The following is a 25,502-nucleotide window of genomic DNA, read 5'->3' as shown; positions in this document are numbered from 1 at the left end:
TTGCGGACGCTGTTTTTAGCAATGGACTCTGCAGTTTGGAGCGGACTCTATTTCTGACAATGCACATTGTATACTGGAGTGGACTCTGTTCCTGGAAATGGACTCTATATTTTGAAGACTCTATACATTTGGACTGTGTACCAGAAAGGACTCTGTTTTTCGGTAATTAACTGTATTGTGTTGTTTGTTGGGTCTATCACCTGCACTGTCTTGCGTGTCCCTGGGCCTGGCAGGCCTTACTGTGAGCTGAGAGGCTCATGGGTTGTCCTGAAAGCTGTCACCCCAAGAGCCGAAGGGTGGGTAGGCCATCCTGTGAACCTGAAGTTGGTAGGCTGTCCAGAAAGCCGGAGGGTGGGTAAGTCGCCTTGATGCCAGTCGCCTAGAGAGCCAGATGATGGGTAGGCTGTTCTGAGCGCTGTCGACCCGAGAAGGGCGAATTGGGACGGGCTGTCCTAGAGGTGGTCGAAAGGTGTGTCAGAGCAGCCGAGAGCCAGAAGGTGCATAGGGGCAGGCTGAGATCTGGAAGGCTTGTGGGTTCCCCTGCATGCTGTCGTCCCAGGGAAGGGACGGGCTGTCCTAGAGGTGGCCGGAAGGTGTGCCAGGATAGTCCACTGGCCAGATGGCAGATCTGGGTGGGTGAGAGCCCAGTGGTATGTGGGGGCAGACCGAGAGCCAGAAGGCGGGTAGCCGTCCTCAGCGCTGTCACCCAGGGCAGGTACTGGGGCGGAAAATGTGTTGCTGGAAAAGCGCAGCAGGTCAGGCAGCATCCAAGGAGCAAGAGAATCGACGTTTCGGGCATGAGCCCTTCTTCAGGAATGAGGAAGGTGTGCCAAACAGGCTAAGATAAAAGGTAGGGAGGAGGGACTTGGGGGAGGGGCGTTGGAAATGCGATAGGTGGAAGGAGGTTAAGGTGAGGGTGGTAGGCCGGAGTGGGGGTGGGGGCGGAGAGGTCAGGAAGAAGATTGCAGGTTAGGAAGGTGGTGCTGAGTTCGAGGGTTGGGACTGAGACAAGATGGGGGGAGGGGAAATGAGGAAACTGGAGAAATCTGAGTTCATCCCTTGTGGTTGGAGGGTTCCTAGGCGGAAGATGAGGCGCTCTTCCTCTAGCCGTCCGTGTTGCTATGGTCTGGCGATGGAGGAGTCCAAGGACCTGCATGTCCTTGGTGGAGTGGGAGGGGAGTTGAAGTGTTGAGCCACAGGGTGATTGGGTTGTTTGGTCCAGGTGTCCAAGAGGTGTTCTCTGAAACGTTCCGCAAGTAGGTGGCCTGTCTCCCCAATATAGAGGAGGCCGCATTGGGTGCAGCGAATGCAGTAAATGATGTGTGTGGAGGTGCAGGTGAATTTGTGGCGGATGTGGAAGGATCCCTTGGGGCCTTGGGGGGAGGTGTGGGCGCAAGTTTTGCATTTCTTGCGGTTGCAGGGGAAGGTGCCGATGGTGGAAGTTGGGTTGGTGGGAGGTGTGGACCTGACAAAGGAGTCACGGAGGGAGTGGTCTTTTCGGAACGCTGATAGGGGAGGTGAGGGAATGGAAATATATCCCTGGCGATGTGGTCCGTTTGGAGGTTGCAGAAATGACGACGGATGATATGATGTATATAGAGGTTAGTGGGGTGGTAGGTGAGGACCAGTGGGGTTCTGTCCTGGTGGCGATTGGAGAGGTGGGCCTCAAGGGCGGAGGAGATGCGGTGGAGAGCATCGTTGATCACGTCTGGGGGGTATTTGGACCGGGGCGGGCTGCCCCAGAGGTGGCCGAAAGGTGCTGAGGGTGGTTTGTGAAGCTGGAAGGTGGGTAGGCCGTCCTGACCGCTGTCACCCAGGGCGGGTACTGGGGCGGGCTGTCCTAGAGGTGGTAGAAAGGTGTGTCAGGGCGGACCGAGAACTGGAAGGGGCATGGGGTGAATTGAGAGCCAGAAGGTGTAGGGGCAGGCTGCCTTAGAGTGGCCAGAAGGTGGGAGGGACGGGGGCTTGCTGGGTCTGTATTGTCTGCACTTTTTTTTTTATTATGTAACTGGATTGTCTTTTGTATAAAGGTCATTTTTGCTGTCTCTTTATATTTGAAACTGGGATTTGTGGTTTGTCCTCATCTCCCTGTAAACTGGTTGAACGGTAGGGTTTGGGGCCTAGCTTTGCTGCTCCTCTCCCTTGCAAAATTGCTGTTGTATACAGCTGTAAATGTTAACTGTTTTTTGTAAATTGTTTTGTAGTTTGTTTTACAAAATATTATAAACACAAAAAAAGAAAAAGCATACAATGTGATGAATATTAGTGGGAAGCCTTTTAAAAACCAGCAAAGCCTTAAGGTATGCGAAGATGAAATATAAGGGTAAGCTAGCTAGTAATATGAAATAAGATAGCAATAAAGTAGCCAGTAATCAAGCACATGTCAAAACAGTTTTACTCCTGTCACTTCAACCTCTTTTCCCAAACGTGACTAATTGCTTTCAATTCCTGGATAAGTTTGTCCTTGTGCCTTATTAGCTTATTCCAGTGTTATTGTTACTTCCTTGGTGTGTAACAGCTTATCTCTTTCCATTCTTTCAATCCATGAACAGTTATTTTAAACCTTAGAACTTTAATTCACAAAGGAGGTCAGGGATTACAGGGAGAAAGCAGGAGAGTGGGGTTGAGGAAAGTATCATCCATGATTGAATGGTAGAGCACACAGAATAGGCTGAATGGCCTAATTCTGCTCCTATATTAGCAGAATCAAAAGGAGGCACCTAATGTGGCTGCTTGGCAGTTCCCTTACTTTTGATACAAGCTCATGGTTTTATGAACTTGTAGAAGGTCTTTGTGACTGCTTCCAGGAACAATGCATTGATGGATCAAGTTGGGAATAAATCTTTTTTTTAAGGTCTATTGGTGTGTGATGAGGCAGGTCATATAATTTGTTCTCTCATAGTTAACGGTCCTTGAATTCCATACTATGTTTGAGAGCAAGATACTCGTGTCAAAAACAATATTCTTGATTTTAAACACAATCACTTACATGGGCATAATGAGAGATAAAGTTGTTGGTGGGAACACTACAAGGTATGGTAGAAAATAAACATTGGGAAAATCCAAGTAATGACTTAAATCTCCAACCAACTTATTCCACTTAAGAAAAGCACAAAGGATCTTTTCATGGCTTAGAGAAGTTAAGGGCAGTATGAGAGAAGTGGAAGAGACATAAAATGTCGTGAATGATGTTAGCAAGCTTAATGATGTTAAAAGTTTCAGAAACCTGCAAAGGGCATCTGAAAGGTTGTTTGAAAAGGAAAAATTAATATGGGAGCAAATAGCTAGGATTGTAGAAACATTGACAAGTACATAAAAGGAAAGTACCTAAAAGAAACATTAGTCCCTTAGAAGCAGAGACAGAAGAAATTACCATGGAATAGGTGAAATTGGCAGTTATGTTTAACAAATATTTGAGTCTCTTTACAGTCGAAAACACAAATTGTATAAAATCAGAAGGTAACTAAGGGGCTAATATGATTGAATTACTTTGGGTAATTAATATCAGTAGAGAAAACACAGCAAAAGTTATCGAATGAAAAGCTAGCAATAGACCGTGCCCTTGATAGATCCATTCCAAGGTTCGAAAGAGCTAACAAGGGATGTATTAATCATAACTTGCCAAAATTCCTTTGTTCTAGAATATTCCCAGTGGATTGAAGTTAGCAGATATAATTTTGCTATTCAAGAAAGGAAGGTGGAAAAGGGCAAACTACAGGCTATTTCAACTGACATTGTTCATTGGAAAAATAATGGAATCTATTTTTAAGGAAGTCTTAACAATAACTGTTAAAAATCATAGTATGATCAGATATCACCATCAAGGTTTCAGAGAAGGAAATTGCGCTTGAAAAAAATTAGTCTTTTCAGGGTATAACTAGTCTGGTCGATGGAGAGTCAATATATATAGTATATTGGAGTTTTGAAAAGGAACTTGGTAAGTGCCACTTTGGTTCGCAGTATGTAGATTGCTTTTCTAACGCAGTATGTAGATTGTCCAACCAGAGGGAAGGCCATATTGGATTTGGTACTCGGTAATGAACCGGGACAAGTGGTGGGCTTGTTAGTGGGTGAACATTTTGGTGATGGTGACCACAATTCTGTGACTTTCACCTTGGTTATGGAGAGAGATAGGTGCGCACAACAAGGTAGATTTTATAATTGGGGGAAGGGAAATTATGATGCTGTAAGGCAGGATTTGAGGAGCATACGTTGGGAGCATAGGCTGTCAGGGAAGGATGTGGTGGAAATGTGGAACTTTTTCAAAGAGCAGATACGACGTGTCCATGATATGTATGTACCTGTCAGGCAGGAAAGAAATGGTCGTGTGAGGGAGCCTTGGTTGACGAGAGAGGTTGAATGTCTGGTAAAGAGGAAGAAGGAGGCTTACATAAGGTTGAGGAAACAGGATTCAGACAGAGCAGTGGAGGGATACAGGATAGCCAGAAGGGACCTGAAGAAAGGGATTAGGAGAGCTGAGAGAGGGCATGAAAAATCGTTGGCAGATAGGATCAAGGATAACCCCAAGGCATTTTATGCGTATGTGAGAAACCTGAGAATGACGAGAACGAGGGTAGGTCCGATCAAGGACAGTAGTGGGAGACTGTGTATTGAGTCGGAAGAGATAGGAGAGGTCTTGAACAAGTACTTCTCTTCAGTATTTACGAACGAGAGGGACCGTATTGTAGAAGAGGAGAGTGTGAAATGGACTGGTAAGCTAGAAGAGATACCTGTTAGGAAGGAAGATGTGTTGGACATTTTGAACAACTTGAGGATAGACAAGTCCCCCAGGCCTGACGGGATATATCCTAGGATTATGTGGGAAGCAAGAGAGGAAATTGCAGTACCGTTGGCAATGATCTTCTCGTCTTCACTGGCAACGGGGGTGGTACCAGGGGACTGGAGAGTAGCGAATGTTGTGCCCCTGTTCAAAAAAGGGAATAGGGATAACCCCGGGAATTACAGGCCTGTTAGTCTTACTTCTGTGGTAGGCAAAGTAATGGAAAGGGTACTGAGGGATAGGATTTATGAGTATCTGGAAAGACACTGCTTGATTAGGGACAGCCAGCACGGATTTGTGAAGGGTAGGTCTTGCCTTACAAGTCTTATTGAATTCTTCGAGGAGGTGACCAAGCATGTGGATGAGGGTAGAGCAGTGGATGTAGTGTACATGGATTTTAGTAAGGCATTTGATAAGGTTCCCCATGGTAGGCTTATGCGGAAAGTCAGGAGGCATGGGATAGAGGGAAAGTTGGCCAATTGGATAGAAAACTGGCTAACCGGTCGAAGGCAGAGAGTGGTGGTAGATGGTAAATATTCAGCCTGGAGCCCAGTTACAAGTGGAGTTCCACAGGGATCAGTTCTGGGTCCTCTGCTGTTTGTAATTTTTATTAATGACTTAGATGAGGGAGTCGAAGGGTGGGTCAGTAAATTTGCAGATGATACGAAGATAGGTGGAGTTGTGGACAGTGAGGAGGGCTGTTGTCGGCTACAGAGGGACTTAGATATGATGCAGAGCTGGGCTGAGGAGTGGCAGATGGAGTTCAACCCTGCCAAGTGTGAGGTTGTCCATTTTGGAAGAACAAATAAGAATGCGGAATACAGGGTTAATGGTAGGGTTCTTAGTCAGGTGGAGGAACAGAGGGATCTTGGGGTCTATGTACATAGATCTTTGAAGGTTGCCACTCAGGTGGATAGAGTTTGGAAGAAGGCCTATGGAGTATTATCGTTCATTAGCAGAGGGATTGAATTCAAGAGTCGTGAAGTGATGTTGCAGCTGTACAGGACTTTGGTTAGGCCACAGTTGGAGTACTGTGTGCAGTTCTGGTCGCCTCACTTTAGGAAAGATGTGGAAGCTTTGGAGAGGGTGCAGAGAAGATTTACCAGGATGTTGCCTGGAATGGAGAGGAAGTCGTACGAGGATAGGTTGAGAGTTTTCGGCCTCTTCTCGTTGGAACGGCGAAGGATGAGGGGTGACTTGATAGAGGTTTATAAGATGATCAGAGGAATAGATAGAGTAGACAGTCAGAAACTTTTTCCCCGGGTACAACAGAGTGTTACAAGGGGACATAAATTTAAGGTGAAGGGTGGAAGGTATAGGGGAGATGTCAGGGGTGGGTTCTTTACCCAGAGAGTGGTGGGGGCATGGAATGCGCTGCCCGTGGGAATGGTAGAGTCAGAATCATTGGCGACCTTTAAGCGGCATTTGGATAGGTACATGGATGGGTACTTAATCTAGGTTAGAAGTTCGGCACAACATCGTGGGCCGAAGGGCCTGTTCTGTGCTGTATTGTTCTATGTTCTATGTTCTATGTCATTGATGTGAATGTAGAGACCAAATAATATGTTTCTAAGTTTGCAAATGACACAAAGTAAAGTGGGAATGTCCGCAATGAGGAAGGTATGAAGAGGCTCCAAGAAAACTTGGACAGGATAGGTCAAGAACATGGGCGATGAAATATAATGTGGAAAAATGTGAGGTTATCCATTTGGTGGTGGTGCGGGGGGGGGGGAAGCATAAGACATAGGAACAGAAATTAGACCATTCAGTTGATCGAGTCTGCTCCGCCATTCAATCATGGCTGATAAGTTCCTCAACCCCATTCTCCTGCTTTCTCCCTGTAATCCTTTATACTCAAGAAAATATCTGTTTCAGTCTTAGATATATTCAATGAACTGGCCTCCACATCCTTCTGTGGCAATGAATTACATCAATTCAGCACGCTCTGGCTGAAGAAGTTTCTCTTTATCTCTGTTCTAAAAGGTCTTCTCTTTACTCTAAGGCTGTGCCCTCAGGTTCTGGTCTCTCCTAACAATGGAAACATCTTCCCAATCACCATGCTGTCCAGACCATTCAATATTCTGTAAGTTTCAATTCAATTTCCACCCCCCATCCTTCTAAACTCCATTGAGTACAGACCCAGATTTCTCAGACGTCCCTCATATATTAAGCTTTTAATTCCTGGGACCATTCTCATGAATCTGCTCTGAACATGCTCCAGGACCGGTACATCCTTCCTGAGATATGGATTCCAAAACTGCATGTATGCGTAGGGGTCTGACCAGAGCCTTATCGAGCATCAGAAGTACATCCCTGCAAACATTACCACAGCCCACACGGGAGAGTGTGCTGATACTCAAACCCACTACTTGCAATGTTGTTGTGAAAATTGATTTATTCAAATTAATTAGCATCTCCAATTTGCCTGTTTGGACTCAGGCTAACAGAAGTCGCTGACTAATTGTCTGAACTTATTTATTTACAAATAAATCACCTAACCCCAGGAAACAAAATATGAGTGGTTGATGTACAACTCTGCCAGCTGAAATTCTAACCCCCTTTTTAAACCCCTACACACACACATGCACAGTCACAGACAAACAAATATGAGTGTAAGGGGAAACACAGTTCATTAGCACCAGATTCAATGAGGCATCCTGTTTGCTTCTTCCAAGTCCTTCTTATTTTTGATCTTTGTAACCAAGTCCATTCAGTTCTTTGCTGAAGGTATGGGCAGGAAGAGTTTGATACTTTAATTGTTCAGTTTTTCAGTCACTGGTTCGGGCAACATGCTTATAACAAGTTGTGGGAGAGAATAACTCTTGCAGTCTGGGGACTTCCTGCCTCTGAATTGTTCATGCATAAACTGTCTACCTTATTAGGAACCATCTTGTCATGCTGATAACTCTGGGTTCTCTCAACTGATCCAACTTGAAAACCCAATCAATGGTCTGTTTCCAGGTGAGGCATGCTTGAGCAAAACAACAATGTAGGTACAAGTCTCAATGACCTCTGGGAACTTGGTTCTAAAAGTCATCCACAATCTTTGGATTAAAGCAGTCCTTTTCCTATTTTAGTGCATCATACAAAATAAGGAAACTAAAAAGATGTGGTCTTTACGAGTGCAGAGTTTAGCTTGAACAGTAAGAGTAAATGAAGTGTGCGTACAAAGAGACCTGTAAGTCACTAAAGGATAACATACCAGTGGTAAGGCCAGTAGTATATTAGCAATGATCACAAAGTATTTGTGGACAGGGTAGAGCACTCTTGCTTCAGTAGTATTGAACATTGTTTCGGTTACACTTGGAGTACTGTGTTCAGTTTTGGTCCCCTTACCTGAGCAAGGATATTATTGCAGTAGAGAAGGTATAAAGAAGATACACCAGACAAGTTCTTGGGATGATGGGCACTGTCCTATGAAGAAAGATGGGAAAAACTGGGTGTGCATTCTTTAGAACTTAGAAGAATGAGGGTAATCTAATTGAAATTTGCAGAGTACTTCAAGTGATAGGGGAGATGTAAATAAGGTATTTCTCCTGTTGTGGAGGATAAAACAATGGAGGATGGTTTCAAGATGCTGTACATCTCTATGACTCTATAAAATAAGGGGAAAACTACTTGGGGCTGAGATAAAGAAAATTTTGTTTCATTTGGTGTGTTGTGAATCTTCGGAATTCTCTACCCCAGAGGATTATGTAAACTGAGTCATGTTTAAAGTAGAGATTGACAGATTTCCAACTGACAAGATGTGAATAGTATGGGAATAAGGCAATGCAGTGGATAATCAGTGATGGTTGTATTGAATAGTGGTGCAGGCTTGATTGGCTGAATGGCCTCCTGCTGCTCCGGGGTTCTAAAAGGTTGACTCATGAATTAGGGGTTAATATAATAACATCTATTGGTTAATGGAAATGTAGCAAAGTGAATGATGGGCATTGGACTGCTGGATGGAATGAGAAAAGGAAGGTCTGAGATCAGATGCAAACATATGATGGTGGAAGACTTAACTGCAGCACAATTGGAAGAGGAATGAGTGAGTGAGTGAGAAGAGGAAGTGGAAAAGGGTGACCAAACCAGCATTGCGGTGAACCCAAGTAAGATGAGAAAGCCAGAAGAAGATGGCTGTTTCAAAGAGTAAGCACAGTTTAGAGATAAATTGACAGTTCCATGTTGGAGAGTAGCTAGTGGAGTGCTGGAGTATTCAGTGTTTAAAATCTGTATTAATCACTATAATGAGAAGACTGATAGTATAAATGCTGATATAAGGCAAGGTGGGAATGTAGCTATGAGGACAAAAGGTAGCAGTGTGATATAGGCAGGTGAAGTATAATATGTGAAGTTGTTTATTCAGTTTGATAACAAGAATAGGGAAGCAGAATGCCTTTGAAAAGGAATGACGTATTAAATGTTGATGTTCAGAGATCAAGTATATTCAGGCAAGGAATATAAAATATAATACTGTACCAAGCAATCAGGAAATTAAATGACATGCCACCTTTGTTTGCAAGAGGTCTCAAGTACAAAAACAAGGATGTCTTGCTAAAATGATACAGGACTTTAGAGAGACCAGACTTGAAGTACTGTGTGTACCACTTTGAGCTCCATAACTAAGGAAGCATATAATTGCTTTGAAGCTGGTACAACGAATGTCCAGTTAATTGATTATTGGGATGAGAGGGTTGACCCATGAAGAGAGACTGAGTAAATTGGTACTATGCGTTTTGGAAGTTGATTGGAATAAGAGGAGATCTCATTGAAGTGTGCAAGATTCTGAAAGGGCTTGACAAGGTCGATACAGTAAGGCTGTTGCTGCTGACTGGGCAACTTGGCACACAGGCACTGTCCCTTGAAAAGGGGTTGATCTTTGACAGCTGAAATGAAGAGAACTTTCTTTATTCAGGCAGTTGTGAAACTTTGGAATTATAGAATCATAGAGGTGTACAGCATGGAAACTGACCCTTCAGTCCAAGCTGTCCACGCCGACCAGATATCCCAACCCAATCTGGTCCCACCTGCCAGCACCCGGCCCATATCCCTCCCAAATCCTTCCTATTCATATACCCATCCAAATGCCTCTTAAATATTGCAATTGTACCAGCCGCCACCACATCCTCTGGCAGCTCATTCCATACATGTACCACACTCTGCTTGAAAAAGTTGCCCCTTAGGTCACTTTTATGTCTTGCCCCTCTCACCCTAAACCTATGCCCTCTAGTTCTGGACTCCCCGATCCCAGGGAAAAGATTTTGTCTATTTATCATATCCATGCCCCTCATAATTTTGTAAACCTCTATAAGGTCACCCCTCAGCCTCCAACGCTCCAGGGAAAACAGCCCCAGCCTGTTCAGCTCAAATTCTCCAACCCTGACAACATCCTTGTAAATCTTTTCTGAATCCTTTCAGGTTTCACAACATCTTTCCAATAAGAAGGAGATCAGAATTGCATACTCCCTAGGACCTTACCATTAAGTGCATAAGTCCTGCTAAGATTTGCTTTCTCAAAATGTAGCACCTCACATTTATCTGAATTAAACTCCATCTGCCACTGCTCAGCCCATTGGCCCATCTGATCCAGATCCTGTTGTAATCTAAGGTAACCTTCTTCGCTGTCCACTACACCTCCAATTTTGGTGTCATCTGCAAACTTACTAACTGTACCCCTTATGCTAGCATCCAAATAATTTATATAAATGACAAAAAGTAGAGGGCCCAGCACCGATCCTTGTGGCACTCCACTGGTCACAGGCTTCTAGTCTGAAAAACAACCCTCCACCACCACCCTCTGTCTTCTATCTTTGAGCCAGTTCTGTATCCAAATGGCTACTTCTCCCTGTGTTCCATGAGATCTAACCTTGCTAATCAGTCTCCCATGGGGAACCTTGTTGAACGCCTTACTGAAGTCCATATAGATTACATCTACTGCTCTGTCCTCATCAACCTTCTTTGTTACTTCTTCAAAGAACTCAAATCAAGTTTGTGAGACATGATTTCCCACGCACAAAGCCATGTTGACTATACCGAAACAACAGTCCTTGCCTTTCCAAATACATCGACATCCTGTCCCTCGGGATTCCCTCCAACAACTTGCCCACCACTGAGGTCAGGCTCACCGTTCTATAGATCCTTGGCTTGTCTTTACCGCCCTTCTTAAACAGTGGCACCACATTTGCCAACCTCCAGTCTTCCGGCACCTCACCTGTGACTATTGATGATACAAATATCTCAGCAAGAGGCCCAGCAATCACTTCTCTAGCTTCCCACAGAGTTCTCGGGTACACCTGATCAGGTCCTGGGGATTTATCCACATTTAACTGTTTCAAGGCATCTAGCACTTCCTCCTCTGTAATCTGGACATTTTGCAAGATGTCACCATCTATTTCCCTACAATCTATATCTTCCATATCTTTTCCACAGTAAATACTGATGCAAAATATTCTTTTAATATCTCCCCCATTTTCTGTAGCTCCACACAAAGGCTGCCTTGCTGATGTTTGAGGGGCCCTATTCTCTCCCTAGTTACCCTTTTGTCCTTCATATATCTGTAAAAACCCTTTGGATTCTTCTTAATTCTATTTGCCAACGCTATCTCATGTCCTCTTTTTGTCCTCCTGATTTCCCTCTTAAGTATACTCCTTCCTTTATACTCTTCTAAGGATTCACTCGATCTATTCTGTCTATACCTGACATATGCTTCCTTCTTTTTCTATCGTTCAACCCAGAGAGTAATTGATCGTTGTTGAGTACTGTAGATTCAAAGCAGGGTATAGATAGATCTTTTAAATATTTTAAAGAAACAAGGGATTCGAAGAGTGAATGGGAAAGTGAATTGAATATGAAGATCAGTCATGTTTCTGCTGAGTAGTGGAACTGGCTCAGGGGCCAATTAAGCCTACTTTTGCTGCCAATTCATACGTACTTACTCATGCTGTAACCATTGCATTGATGTGAAGCATTTGTCTTCAGAATTATTTGAGACCATGCTATCCAGTTATGTAAGAGAGAGAGAATATTATTGATGTGAAGCTAAAACTATTTCGCACTAATGTTTAAACTTGTGTCGAAGCAAAGAACAAAAGGGTGTAATTTTATGGCACCTTTCTTGATATCAGGATGTCCCAGAGTGCTTTGCCGTGAACAAAATGAAATTTGAAGTTTAGTCATTGTTGTAATAAATGTTGCAGTTGATCTGCACAATGCTTGATCCCATAAATAATTAAGTTAATGAACAGATCATCTGTTTTAGTGTTGTGAGCTAATAGGTAAATGTTGGTCATGATGTCAGAAAAATTCCATTGCTGTTCTTCAAATGGTGCGATAGAAACATGGAAAATAAGAGCAGTAGTAAACTTTTCTGGCCTTCATACCTGCTCCATCATTCAATACAATCAAGGCTGACTATCCTGTTGAGTCCCCTGTTCCCTCTTTCTCCCTGTACCCTTTGATCCATTTAACCCCTATATCTAACTCCTTGAAAACATGCAATGTTTTGGACTCAACCACTTTCTGTGGCAGAGAATTCCACAGGCACACCACCTTCTGGGTGAAGAGACTTCTTTGTTTGTTTTGAGAAAATTTGTATCTCAGATTGAAGTTCTGGATATAGGTTTGCTCGCTGAGCTGTAACATTCATTTCCAGATGTTTCGTCATCCTACGAGATAACATCTTTAGTGGGCTTCCAGGCGAAGGTTCATTTTCAGAAGCTTTCAGCTCAGCGAGCAAACCGACATCCAGAAGAAATTTCTCCTCATGTCAGTCCTAAAAGATTTTTCCCAAATCCTTAGAATGTGAGTCCTGGTTCTGGACTCCCTGGTCATTGGGAAAAGCCTTCCTGCATTTACTCTGTCTTGTCTTGCTGGAGTTTTACAGGTTTCCATGAGAGAACCCTTCATTCCTCTAATTGTTATGAGTATAGTCTAACCAATCCAGTCTCTCTTCATACATCAGTCCTGTCGTTTCGGGAATCCAGCAGGAAACCCTTGTTGGACAGTCTCCATAGTCAGAATGTCTTCTTTTAGATGAGGAGACCAAAACTACACAAAAGTGTGGTTGGATCAAGGCCCTATACAATTACAGCAAGACATCACTGTTACTGTATTCAAATCCTCTCACTATGTCAGCCAACACTGGCTGCTGGGATAGAATGGCACAGATGGCATCTTTATGTTGTTTAAAAGACAAGATGTCTGATGGTGCAACATCTCTTTCGTAATTACACTGAACATGAACTTGGATTGTGTGCTCAAGTCCTTGGACTAGTACAGTCTGTTCTGATATAACGTGATAGTTCCATTCACATGTAATCCCGTGTTATAAGAAAATCGCATATTAGCAATACCATTTAGACCAGTGGGACCAGAACTGTTATAGTCAATACAGGTAAGCAAAGTTTGTCTTCGAAATTCTTCAATCACATTACAGCCAATTTGCTTTGAAGAAACATGTGTTTTAGCAGAATTGACTGTACTTGAACTCATAACCTTCTCACTCAAAAAGTCATTGAGCTACAGCTGGCACCTCCTGTAAAAAGAAAAGACTACATTGCACTTCTAAAATGTAAATCAACTAAAGAATGAAGTATTCTGTGCTGAAAATTTTCATTTTTCTTCTCAGCATATTATTAAGTGACATTGGCTAAAGCTTTACTTTCGAATGTATGTAAGTTATAACTGATCATGAATTGATGTTCGAAGTTGGAACCAAACTAGACTAGCTTTCTGTGGTGATATTTCTATTGATGAATGCAATTCATACAGTTTATTTGTTTGAAAATGACCGTGTTTGTTAAAGTTTTGATGGGAAGACCTTCAGCTTTTTATTTTTCCTGTCATAAACCTTGTCTATTGGCAGTTTAGCCTCATGGATTTACTTTTAATATTCCAGCTCCAAAAGTAACAAACTGTGTTGATTGACTATTACAGAAAGCTTTTCAGTATTATTTCAAATGAATTAAACAAGATAATTGACACTTGTACTCTGCAGCTGTTTATAAAATAATATAACTTGTCTTACCCAACAGGAGAAAACAAATGACTGAATTAACCATAGTTAAATAGGGCATGAGAGGCTCACTTAACATTGCCACTCGTGGCTGGTAGGTGGATCTTTTCTCTACATTGATTGACTTGGTTTCTTCCCATTACCAAGAAAAGGTAATAGCAATTGGAAAGTGTCTCGCCTGATGAAATTTGAAGGCATGAATTTATATCATGCAAAGGTCATGTCCTCATCTAGAGATCACCAGGTGAAGCTGTTACTTTAAATCTGGCGTGGAAGTGAAACCAGAGAGTGTAAGTTTTAAAATGCGTCTATTAATAAGGCTTCTTCTCCCATGTCATTTTGGAAACAAAAACTTGTAAGAATGTTTTAAGGTCAGCTGGATGCTATGATGGGAGAGTTAGAACAGAAAAACAGGAAGCTTAAAAAGACTAAGTGACCTTTTCTAAATCATATCCTTTGATTTCTTAATTGTCGTGAGTGTGGTCCATAAAAATGGCCAGGGAAGGAAATAAATACTAAGGAGGAAATGAAAGAATTTGTTTCTTTGAAAAAAATAGGTTAATTAAAAATTGGGACATTAAATTGAGCATAGGTATTTGGGAGAATTAATACATCCAATTAAAATGACATTCTGAAAGATTGTAGTCAATGACAATTCTCTCAAGACTATATTGTGACAAAGAAGTTTGTCTCAAATTCCAACCCATGTAAAATATGTGGTATTGCATAGATTTATTATTTCGTTGCATTGAACTTAAACAAATACTGCAAATCTCTTAGTTGGCTACATGTAGAAATTATTTGGAAATAATTGATATGACCAAAATAACAAACTCTTGATTGGAGATATGTGCAACACTTGAAAGAAAGAGCTATACTTGGAAACAAATGAGACACCCTTTCATGCAAGACTGTTGCATGATGGCAGTTGTTCTGATACCTTTTGTACTATTTAACTGTAATTATTTCACTTCAAAATACGATGCTGCTGTGGTCTTACTTCTGAATATCATTCTTCAAATATGCACACAGAGTATATTCAAGGATGTGCAATGTTTGCTGTCAGCCAAAATTGCAATACATACCAGTTCTTTTGAGGAACTAAGCTTGACTGAAATTATTCTCAAAAGCATTTTCTAACCACATTTTCCAACCATACAGAAATGCAATACTGCACTACCAAGCAAATCAGTGAGCAATATGGATAAGATCAGTTGCTTTGCTGTAATTGGAAAGTATATGTTTCTGTAAAATGAGCTTGCCTTCTGTTGAAATAAGACTTCTGAGGTTTTCATTTGTGATCTTCCAATGGATTTGGAATCAGAATGTATGATTTTGATACCTCAAAATATGATGCAGTGCCCAAGTTCATAAACCAAGGTCAAGGAAATGTTTTTTTACATAAAGGCTTCACTAGTTTGGAATTAAAGATAACACTGTGAAGATGGAATAGAATTGGTTCTTTTAACATATTTTCAAAAAGGGTGAGTGAAGCTGTTAGTTTGTGATTCACAAAACTTTCAAACTTCCTCTTCATCTCATTGAACATAGCACAGTACAGGCCCTTTGGCCCTCTGTTGTGCCAGCCTTTTATCCTACTCTAAGATCAGACTAACCTACATACCCTTCATTATACGACCTTCTGTACGCTGATCCAAGAGACCCTTAAATGTCCCTCATGTATCTACTACTACTGCCAGCAGTGCATTCCATGCACCCACCACTCTCTCTGTCAAGAACCTACCTCTGACATCTCCCCTATACCTTCCTCCAATTACCTTATAATTATGGCCCCTCGTGATGCACAATTCTGCAATAGGAAAATGTCTCTGGGTATCCACTGTATCTGTGCCCCTCAACATCTTGTACACCCCTACCAAGTCACCTCTCATCCTTCTTTGCTCCAATGAGAAAAGTCCTAGCTTCCTCAACTTGGAAATGCAGCAAAAGTTTACCAAATTGATTTTTGGATGGTAGGACTCATGTATGAGAAGAGATGGAGTCATTTAGGATTGTATTCACTGGTGTTTACAAGAATGAGGACGTACCTCATAGAAACCTATAAAATTTTATCAGGTCGAGACAGGTTAGATGCAGGAAGAATATTCCCAATGGTAGTAGATGGTGGTGAAGGGTGGGCGAGTCCAGAATCATGGGGTCATTATTTAATGATAGGGGTGAACCTATGAGGACTGAGATGAGAAATTTCTTTACCCAGAGAGTGGTGAGCCTGTGGAATTCACTACTTCAAAGTAGTTGAGGTCAAAACATTGGTGTGGCTGCACTTGGAGTATTGCGTACAGTTCTCGTCACTGTATTATCGGAAGGATGTGGAAGCTTTGGAAAGGGTTCAGAGGAGGTCTGCTAGGATGTTGCCTGGTATGGAGGGTAGGTCTTATGAGGAAAGGTTGAGGGACTTCAGGCTGTTTTCATTAGAGAGCAGAAGGTTGAGAGGTCACTTAATTGAGACACATATAAGTTAATCAGAGGGTTAGATAGAGTGGACAGCGAGAGCCTTTTTCCTTCGATGTTGATGGCTAGCATGAGAGGACATAGCTTTAAATTGAGGGGTGATAGATATAGGACAGATGTCAGAGGTAGGTTCTTTACTCAGAGGGTGGTAGGGACGTGGAACACTATGCCTGCAACAGCGGTAGTCTCGCCAACTTTAGGGCATTTAAATGGTCATTGGATAGACATATAGACAAAAATTGAATGGTGTAGGTTATGGGCTTCAGATTGGTTTCACAGGTTAGCGCAACATCGAAGGCCAAAGGATCTGTACTGTGCTGTAACATTCATTTAGACATACCCTCCAGTCCAGGCAGCATCCTGATAAATCTCCTCTGCACCCTCTCTCAAGCTTCCACATCTTTCCTATAATGAGGTGACCAGAACTGAACACCATATTCCAAATGTGGTCTAACCAGGGTGCTTTCGAGCCTCGTGGCTCTTAAATTCAATCTTCCTGCTACTGAAAGCCAACACATCATACACCTTCTTAACCACGAGTGGCAACTTTCAGGGATCTATGGCCATGGACCCCAAGATCCCTCTGTTCCTTTACACTGCCAAGAATCCTGCCTTTATCCCTGTATTCTGCATTCAAATTTGACCTTCCTAAGTGAATGACTTCACACTTTTCCAGGTTGAATCCATCTGCCACTTATCAGCCCGCTTCTGTATCCTGTCAGTGTCCCTTGCAATCTACAACAGCCTTCCACACGATCCACAGCTCCACTAACCTTTGTGTCATTGGCAAACCTACCAACCTACCCTTCCACTTCCTCATCCAAGTAATTTACAAAATTCACAAAAAGAGGTCCCAGAACTGCTCTCTGCGGAACACCACTGGTCACCGAGCTCCAGGCTGAATACTTTCCATCTTCCATCACTTTCTATCTTCTCTGGCTAGCTAATTCTGTAGTTGAAACTTTATTGCTGGAACAGCACAGCAGGTCAGGCAGCATCCAGGGAACAGGAGATTCGACGTTTCGGGCACAGGCCCTTCTTCAGGAAGGGCCTGTGCCCGAAACGTCGAATCTCCTGTTCCCTGGATGCTGCCTGACCTGCTGTGCTGTTCCAGCAATAAAGTTTCAACTTTGATCTCCAGCATCTGCAGACCTCACTTTCTCCTAGCTAATTCTGTATCCAGACAGCCAATTTCCCTGCATTCTATGCCTCCTTACTTTCTGAATGAGCCGACCATGGGGAACCTTATCAAATGCCCTACTAAAATCCATGTACACTACATCCACTGCTCTACCTTCATGTTTTGTCACATCCTCAAAGAATTCAATCAGATTTGTGAGGCATCACCTTCTTCTCCCCCCCCCCCCCCCATCTCAAAGCCATGCTGATGATCTCTTGGTTTTCCAAGTAATCATAAGTCCTGTCTCTCAGACTCCTCTCCAATATTTTGCCCACCACTGATGTAAGACGGGCTGGTCTGTAATTTCTAGGATTCTCCCTATTACCTTTCTTGAACAAAGGAATAACAATTGTCACCCTCCAGTCATCTGGCACTACTCCAGTGGACAGTAAGGTAGCCAAGATCGTTGCCAAAGGCACAGTAATCTCTTCCCTCACTTCCTGTAGTAACCTAGGACACATCCCTTCTGTCCCAGGAGATTTATCTATCCTTACATTTTTCAAAATTTTTAGCACATTCCCCTTCCTAACATTAACCTGTTTTAGCTTATCAGTTTGTTTCACACTGTCCTCAAATGTCAAGATCTCGCACAGTTGTGAATACTGAAGCAAAGTATTCATTAAGGACCTCCCTTACTTCCTCTGACTCCGGCGCAGATTTCCTCTACAGTCCTTGATCGGTGCTCACTCTGGCCATCCTCTTGTTCCTCACATAAGTTCCTCAAATGCCTTAGGGTTTTCCTTAATCCTACCCACTAAAGCTTTTTTATGCCCCCTTTTCGCTCTCCTAAGTCCATTCTTCAGTTCCTTCCTGGCTACCTTGTAACCCTCTAAAGCCCTGTCAGGTCCTTGCTTCCTCAACTTTAAGTAAGCTTCCTCCTTCCTCTTGACTGGATGTTCCATATCCCTTGTCACCCAAGATTCTTTCATCTCCTACCATCCCCTCCATATGTTCACGTTTTTTTAATACAAAGCTTTCTAATGCAGTATATTCCATTGTAATAGAACTCAATATACTATGTGGACCATCATTGTCTGCTTAATAACATGAACAAATGTTTGAGATGGTTATCTTTTTTATGCCCATTATTTAAGTATGCGATTCTATCAAAATTAAATCACAGCACTTAATTAGCTTGGTCATTGGATGTAAGATTAGATAATGTTGTTTCCGCAGAATTCATTGTTCAACTGACAAAATTAGTTTGTTTTACATGGTCTAAGTTGTCAAGTCTCAGAAAATGCAGGTGTGATCCATCAAGGTGACACCTAGCATGAGAGGCTTTAGTCAAAAGTACAAACTAGATTTTTTCATTTTCATTAAATCCGAATGTTTAGAGGGGATCTGAATGAACTGTTCAAGAAAATCGAGAGTTTTGACTCTAGAGAAAAATGTTGTCACTGGTCTGTGATTCAGTAACGAGGGGTTATCTTTTTCTCCTTGGGTCATCTATCTGGTTTGAGAACAACTGCTTCCAATCTGATTGGAGGGGTTTTGAGATGGCTGAGCAGTGCAGAGTGTGATCCATAGACCTTGTCAAATGTGGGGCATGAAGTGCTTAGAAAGTTGTGAAGATGGGATGTTTGGGCATTTGTGAACTCCCTCCACCTCTGCATGTTCCCAAAAAGATCTCTTGATATGTTGTGGGCCTTATTGAAAGCACCTTCTTTATCTTGGTTGGTCACAAGCGACACGAATCGACCTCCTCAAGAATGCTTTGAGGACTCCTCCCCTAGAGATTTTCTAGGACTGGCAGCATCTGTGGAGAGAGAAGCAGAGTTTAACCCAGTTCCAGATAAGAGTCATATTGGAGCCAAAATGTTATTTGTGCTTTGTGTCCACATACGTTGTCAGACCAGCGAAGTTTCTGAAGCATATTCTGGTTTCACTTAAGTTCTCCAGTATCTGCTGTATTTTGCCTTTATCTAAAACCTTTCTGTCGTGCTCCTTTTCTGTTGTAACCTAGTTCTGAGGAGAGAAGTTACTTGAGAAGTCTGGTGTCCAGCATATGAATAACATGTCCTGCCAACTAGAGCAGGCTTTGATTGCTTAACACCACCATGGTGGGTAATACAGAATGGGAGAGTGTGCTGCTTTTGGACTACTCTCCTGATTACTCTAATTTGCCTATCGGACCAACAGATGCCATATCACTTGCCCTTCACTCCTCAGAGAACATCTTGACACCAAGAACAGCTATGTAAGAATCCTACATATTGACTACAGTTCAGCCTTCAATACTATTATCCCCTCAAGACTGATTATTAAACTTGGTGATCTCTTTCTAAGCCCCACTCTCTGCAACTGGATCCTCAGTTTCCTGACCCACAGGCCACAATCAGTGAAGAGTGGGGACAATATTTCATCTTAACACTCAACGCTGGACCTCCCCAGAGGTCCGTACTGAGCCCCCTACTGTACTCACTGTATATCCATGACTGCATCGCCAAATATCAGACTATTCAGACATTTACAAGTTCGCTGATGACACCACCATAGTCGGTTGAATCTCAGGTGGCAGCGAAACAGACTGGGAGTTGGAAGATCTGGAAAAATAGTGCACTGAGAACAACCTCGCTCTCAATGCCGGCAAAACCAAGGAACTCATTATTGACTTTCGGTGGGATGTTACTGACGCCCCACTACGCATTAACAGCACAGAGGTGAAACGAGTGGAGTGTTAAGCTCCTGGGAGTGGTCATCCATAACAAGCTTTCTTGGACTCTTCATGTGGATGCACTAGTTACAAAGGCCCAACAATGTCTCTTCTTCCTCAGGCAGCTGAGGAAATTTGACTTGACAGCGAATATCCTGACCAACTTTTATAGGTGCACCATCAAGAGCATTCTATCTGGATGTATCACTACCGGGTATGGCAACTGTACCAGTCAAGATCGGAGACGGTTACAGAGAGTGGTGTACTCAACCTGGACAGTCACAAAGGCCAACCTCCCATCTGTAGAATCCATCTACCAGGCCCGCTGTCAAGGAAAGGCTGCCAGCATTCTCAAAGATCCTTCCTACCCTAGCAATGCTTTTCGACAACCTCTACCAGTGGGGTGAAGGTACAGAAACCTGAACACATGCACTAGTTGGTTTCGCAATAGTTTCTTCCCTACTGTTGTTAGTATACTGAATGGACTGACAAACTCACCTGTACCTGTGTTTTAGTTTCTGCTGCTGTTTACCTATTATTTACTTACCTATACTACTTAACTCTGTGATCTGCCTGTATTGCTTGCAAGACACAGCTTTTCACTGTGACTCTGTACCTGTGACAATAAGTTCAATTCCATTCAACTCAATTCAGCTGAATACTGGATTTGGAGAATCTTGCAGAGACTGCATTGCTGGTATTTCCCTAATACTTTTGAGGTCCCTACTGTTGTAGCTCCCAAAGCATGTAGGTATGCAAGGCTCACTGCTGCCCAACCCATGTTCTGCAGATTATCTCCAAAGTTGAGGGTAATTTCCAGGGAATGAGATGCACTATTGTAATGAGGAAACTTGAAGGAGAGTGTTGATGTACTGACACAACCGTGTTTGATCCCACTTTCCATTGAGAAGTGACTTGGGTTGTACTATTATGGCTGGGATTATGGCTCTCATTTGATCATGGAATAGATGGAGGAGAGTGACAAATTTCTGAAGACATCGGAAATTCAGCAGGACACTCCAAAGACTTCCCAGTTGACAGAGCCAGGTATATGTGAGGTTGGAAAGAAAACATGTAAAGCAGTTGGTTGTTTACTGTGCTGTGAAAATCAGGTCTGTGGTGCCTTTCATTGGATAAAAACTATAATTACTTTGGAAGGCCACTGTGAAGAGTTGGTTGCCGAAGATCCTTGCAGTGATCTACCTTGTGGCAGACAGTAGGGAGACTCTTCTGTGTTTACCTCAATCAAACTTGTCCTTTGTGATTGTCTGGGCTGAGTTCACCACTTTCTGTAACCGTCTCCAATCAAGCTTGTCATGATCACAGCGTCCCTGAGATTTCGCAGCATGCACTCTTACTCTTACATAAAGTTGAAAATCTACATTTGTCAGCGTAAGTCCATTATCAAGAGAATGGTTGGGGTGATTTTTGGTTAAAACAGAAGATTGTGAAGCAAATACTGAACCAGAAAAAGTGGTTGGAAAGTAATCTAATTGTTTTTAAAAAGGAGATAAAGAAAGTTAAAAAGAAAATCAGTAATTGTGTATTCGGGATGGGCAGGTGAATGAGATTAAGTGCTGAGTTCTTTCTGAGAACAAGCATATGCATAGCTGGTTGTCAAATCTCTTGCCATTTTTGCACAACCAAACTTATTTTTATAAAGTGCCTTTCATTACAACTCTAATCTAAATCATTCCTGAATGGAGTCTTAAAGGGAGGGATTACTGCTTGTATCATGTTTAATAGTCAATGTAATGTATCCTGTTTGCAAAATAAAATCCAGCTTCCTATCCGTATGAATGCACAGCATTCTGATTTGTTGCTTTTTGATTTTTCTTTTTTAAGATCATGTACCAGAGGAACTTAGAGAACCATTTTACACAGACCAGTATGAACAAGAACACATTAAGCCACCTGTTGTCAACTTGCTTCTTTCTGCTGAGCTATATTGTCGTGCTGGGAGCCTGATCTTGAAGAGTGATGCTGCCAAACCACTGCTGGGTCATGATGCAGTTGTCCAGGCTCTTGCACAGAAAGGTCTTTATGTCACAGAGCAGGAGAAACTAGTGACAGAAAGAGATCTTCGCAAGAAACCTATTCAAATGGTGAGTGTTTGAAAGAAGTAAACATACATTTGAGATGTTATTTTAAAAGTATAAATGTTCTGTGCTTGCTTCATTGAGCTTAGTAGGTTAACCTTTATATTAACACATGGAATTTTTAAGTTAAATATTGGACAGATCAGAAACAGTATAATCCATTCAGCGGCATAGTGGCTCAGTAGTTAGCGCTGCTGCTTCACAGCACCAGGGACCCAGCTTTGGTTCCGCGCTTGCGTGACTCTGCACACTCCATACAGATATTCTCTCAGTGGCTGAGTGGGTTTCTTCTGGGTGCACTGGTTTCCTCCCACAGTTCAAAGGTGTGCAGGTTAGGTGGATTAGCATGCTAAATTGCCCAGGGATGTGTATGCCACATGAATTAGCCATGGGAAATGCAAGGTTAAAGGGATAGAGTAGGGGGTGGGTCTGGGTCAGATGCTATTTGGAGAGTTGGTCTGAGCTTGATAAGCACTGCAGAGTGTCTATGATTTTGCTGACTCTAATGAGCAAAGTGGGTAATTTATTCATAATCATGAAGATCATGGATAGGATATATAGACAAGGCCTTTTTCCTGGCGTGGAAGAGTCCAGGACGAGAGGGCGTAGATTTAGAGTGAGGGGGGAAAAATATAAAGAGACCGAAGGGGAACCTTTTCATGCAGAGGGTGGTGTGTGTATGGAATGAGCTGCCAGAGGAAGTGGTGGAGGCTAGTTCAATTGCAATATTTAAAAGGCATTTGAATGGATCTATGAATAGGAAACGTTTGGAGAGATATGGGCCGGGTGCTGGCAAGTGGGACTCGATTGGGTTGGGATATCTGGTCAGCATGGACAAGTTGGACTGAAGGGTCTGTTTCCATTTTGTACATCTCTATGACTCTATATGCACAAATTGTGGTTATATGTAGATTATTTTGTGGATGTAGGTTTGCTCGCTGAGCTGGAAGGTTCATTTTCAGACGTTTCGTCACATACTAGATAACATCTTTAGTGAGCCTCTGGACGAAGCACTGCTGGTGTTTCCTTTCTACCTGAACTACAAATCTTCTCAAAACTCGCTAGTATTAGTTTGTGTTCTGAATTTAAATCACCTTTTTTATGTGGTCGAGGTCTGCGATGTGTCACTCTTTCCAATCTTATTTGGATCTCCCAACTTTTTTGAGTTCAATCATTTAGTCATAAAATACCTTAAAAATCTGATCAAGCAATGTAAAAGCCCTGTGCTTTTTTGTTATGGGGATGAAAGGGCAATCATGTTCCATTTTGCCATTTCAAATTATCCATTTTAATGAAAATCATCACTACCGTTATATAAAACGGAGTGTGTAGTGACACTGGGTTATAAATACTGACTGACTCGCTGAACAGGTTTTATGCTTGCAACTATTGTTTTGAATGGAACTGAGATAAAATTACTTTCTGTTCGAGTTTCTTTTAAAGACAGAATGACAGGGAATGAATTTAAAAGTGACAAATTAAAGTTGCATATTTTTAAATTTAAATTTCTTTGCTGCTAGTGAATGAATATCAGCTACCTTAATTATTTTATTGGTAAATGATGCGTTCTAACAGAGACATTTGGAAATTTGACAAGTATTTGATTTAGAAATACTGAATTTTCATCTTGTGGCACCTAATTAGTCAAATCTTTTTTTTAACATGCTCTTTGCATTTATGGTTTGCAAGACCCTGAAGTAAGAGATTATTCAAATGATTGACTTTCGACTGCATTTCAGGTCTTCATGCAGGAATTGGGTGGTTGCAAGTTCCAGTTTGTTGCAGTTGAAAAGGTTAAGGCTATGGAGAATGCCCTATAATTCCAGTCAACTGGATATGAGCAGGAAACCTGGGAGAATGGGTTTCTCGAGGATCCTGCTAAATTTAACAGCAGAAACATTTTTTTTTAGTTGGTGGTTTTCCCATGAGGTTTGGAGAATGCAGCTGGCTCGGGGTAACGTTTTAAATGGTGATCCAAGATGCTGTAAGCTCATATTTATTATTTGAATTGCCTAAACTCCAGCAATGAGTTGGCTGCGCACACACCACTCCTCCTCAGTTAAAACTGGAACTGGTGAATTGAAGATAGATTAAGGTTGAGATTCAGATTTTTCATATTTTAACGCCAGTACCAAACCAAATCTGACCGCTTTTGGAAATTCAAGTTAGCGCCATTGCTTCTGTGTCCAGATATGAGCTAAAGAAACTTGAGTGTGAAAAGCATACCCTTGACTCTGTTCGAGACAAACGGAGGGGTGAATTTTCACCAAAGAATTGGGCGCTGAAAGTCAGAAATTTACCCAAACTGTCCCTGCATTGTTTTGACCAAGTGGGCTCGAACACAATTATATCAGTCCTGCTGCCTCCTGAGACAGTTTGGAGACAGGTGAGACTAATGCAGGCTGGTTAGAATGTCCACTTTGGTCCACATTTCCATATCACCTTGCAACCTCCCCATGTCACTTTCATAACTACTCACCAGTATCCAATGAGGAAAGAACTCCTGAACTACATAAGGTGTAAATATGTTTGACAATCTAAGAGATCTCTCACTTGTATGTACTTGTTTCTGGGGGAAAAAAATTCTCACGAATGTAACTTCATTAAATGATTTTAAATCCCCTCAAGGTCAACTTTTTAAAATAAAATTAACATTTTAAGAGTCACTGATTCTGTTCACTAATGTCAAAGACATCTAAGCCTTTAATAGCCTCTTGACAATTGAAATAGGAGCTTATCCTCCTCATAAAGATGTATGTTTTGGGGACTTTTGAAGATCAACCAACATTTAAAGTGGGCTCACCTGTAGTAAGAGCTCTTGGGAAATATCAATTTTGAAGGCCATTTAAGCTCCAGGGAGCAGCAGGTGGCTCAGTGTTTAGCACTCCCGGTTTTGATTCCAGTCTTGACCAACTGTCTGTGTGGCGTTTGCACATTCTCCCTGTGTTTGTGTGGATTTCTTCTGGGTGCTCCGGTTTCCTCCCACAGTCCAAAGATGTGCAAGTTAGGTGAATTGGCCATGCTGAACTGCCTGTAGTGTTCACGGATGAGGTAAGGTGCATTAGTCAGGGGTAAATGTAAAAGTAATAGGGTCAGGGAGTGGGTCTGGGTGGGGTACTCTTCGGAGGGTTGGCGTGGACTTGTTGGACCACATGGCGTGTTTCCACACTGTTGAGATTCTATGATTCTATGATGACAGATGATAATGTATGTATTGAAATTACACCTGTTGGCCTGTCAATAAATGCATGCCAGTAGTGTGTTCTGTTTTTATTTTGATAGTTACAATTTTTATGCTGAAGGCTCTTTAGTTTTAA

At 42.2% G+C, this 25,502-nt stretch overlaps 1 protein-coding gene across 2 annotated transcripts in view; it reads left to right on the top strand.

Moving 5' to 3' along the window:
• camsap2a (calmodulin regulated spectrin-associated protein family, member 2a) overlaps positions 1-25,502 on the top strand; it is a 178,227-nt gene that overhangs the window by 4,945 nt on the left and 147,780 nt on the right. For both annotated transcript variants that reach the window (XM_043699732.2, XM_043699731.2), the window contains exon 2: positions 21,932-22,191. In XM_043699732.2, coding sequence (XP_043555667.1) covers positions 21,932-22,191 — 260 coding nt within the window. The remainder of the gene's footprint in view (positions 1-21,931; positions 22,192-25,502) is intronic.

The sequence above is a fragment of the Chiloscyllium plagiosum genome, unplaced genomic scaffold (assembly GCF_037043375.1).
Source record: "Chiloscyllium plagiosum isolate Xiang-an unplaced genomic scaffold, Cpla_swu_hap1 HiC_scaffold_9, whole genome shotgun sequence".
Taxonomy (NCBI): domain Eukaryota; kingdom Metazoa; phylum Chordata; class Chondrichthyes; order Orectolobiformes; family Hemiscylliidae; genus Chiloscyllium; species Chiloscyllium plagiosum.
Note: the sequence above shows the minus strand (reverse complement) of the source record. Positions and strands in the feature narration are given on the sequence as shown.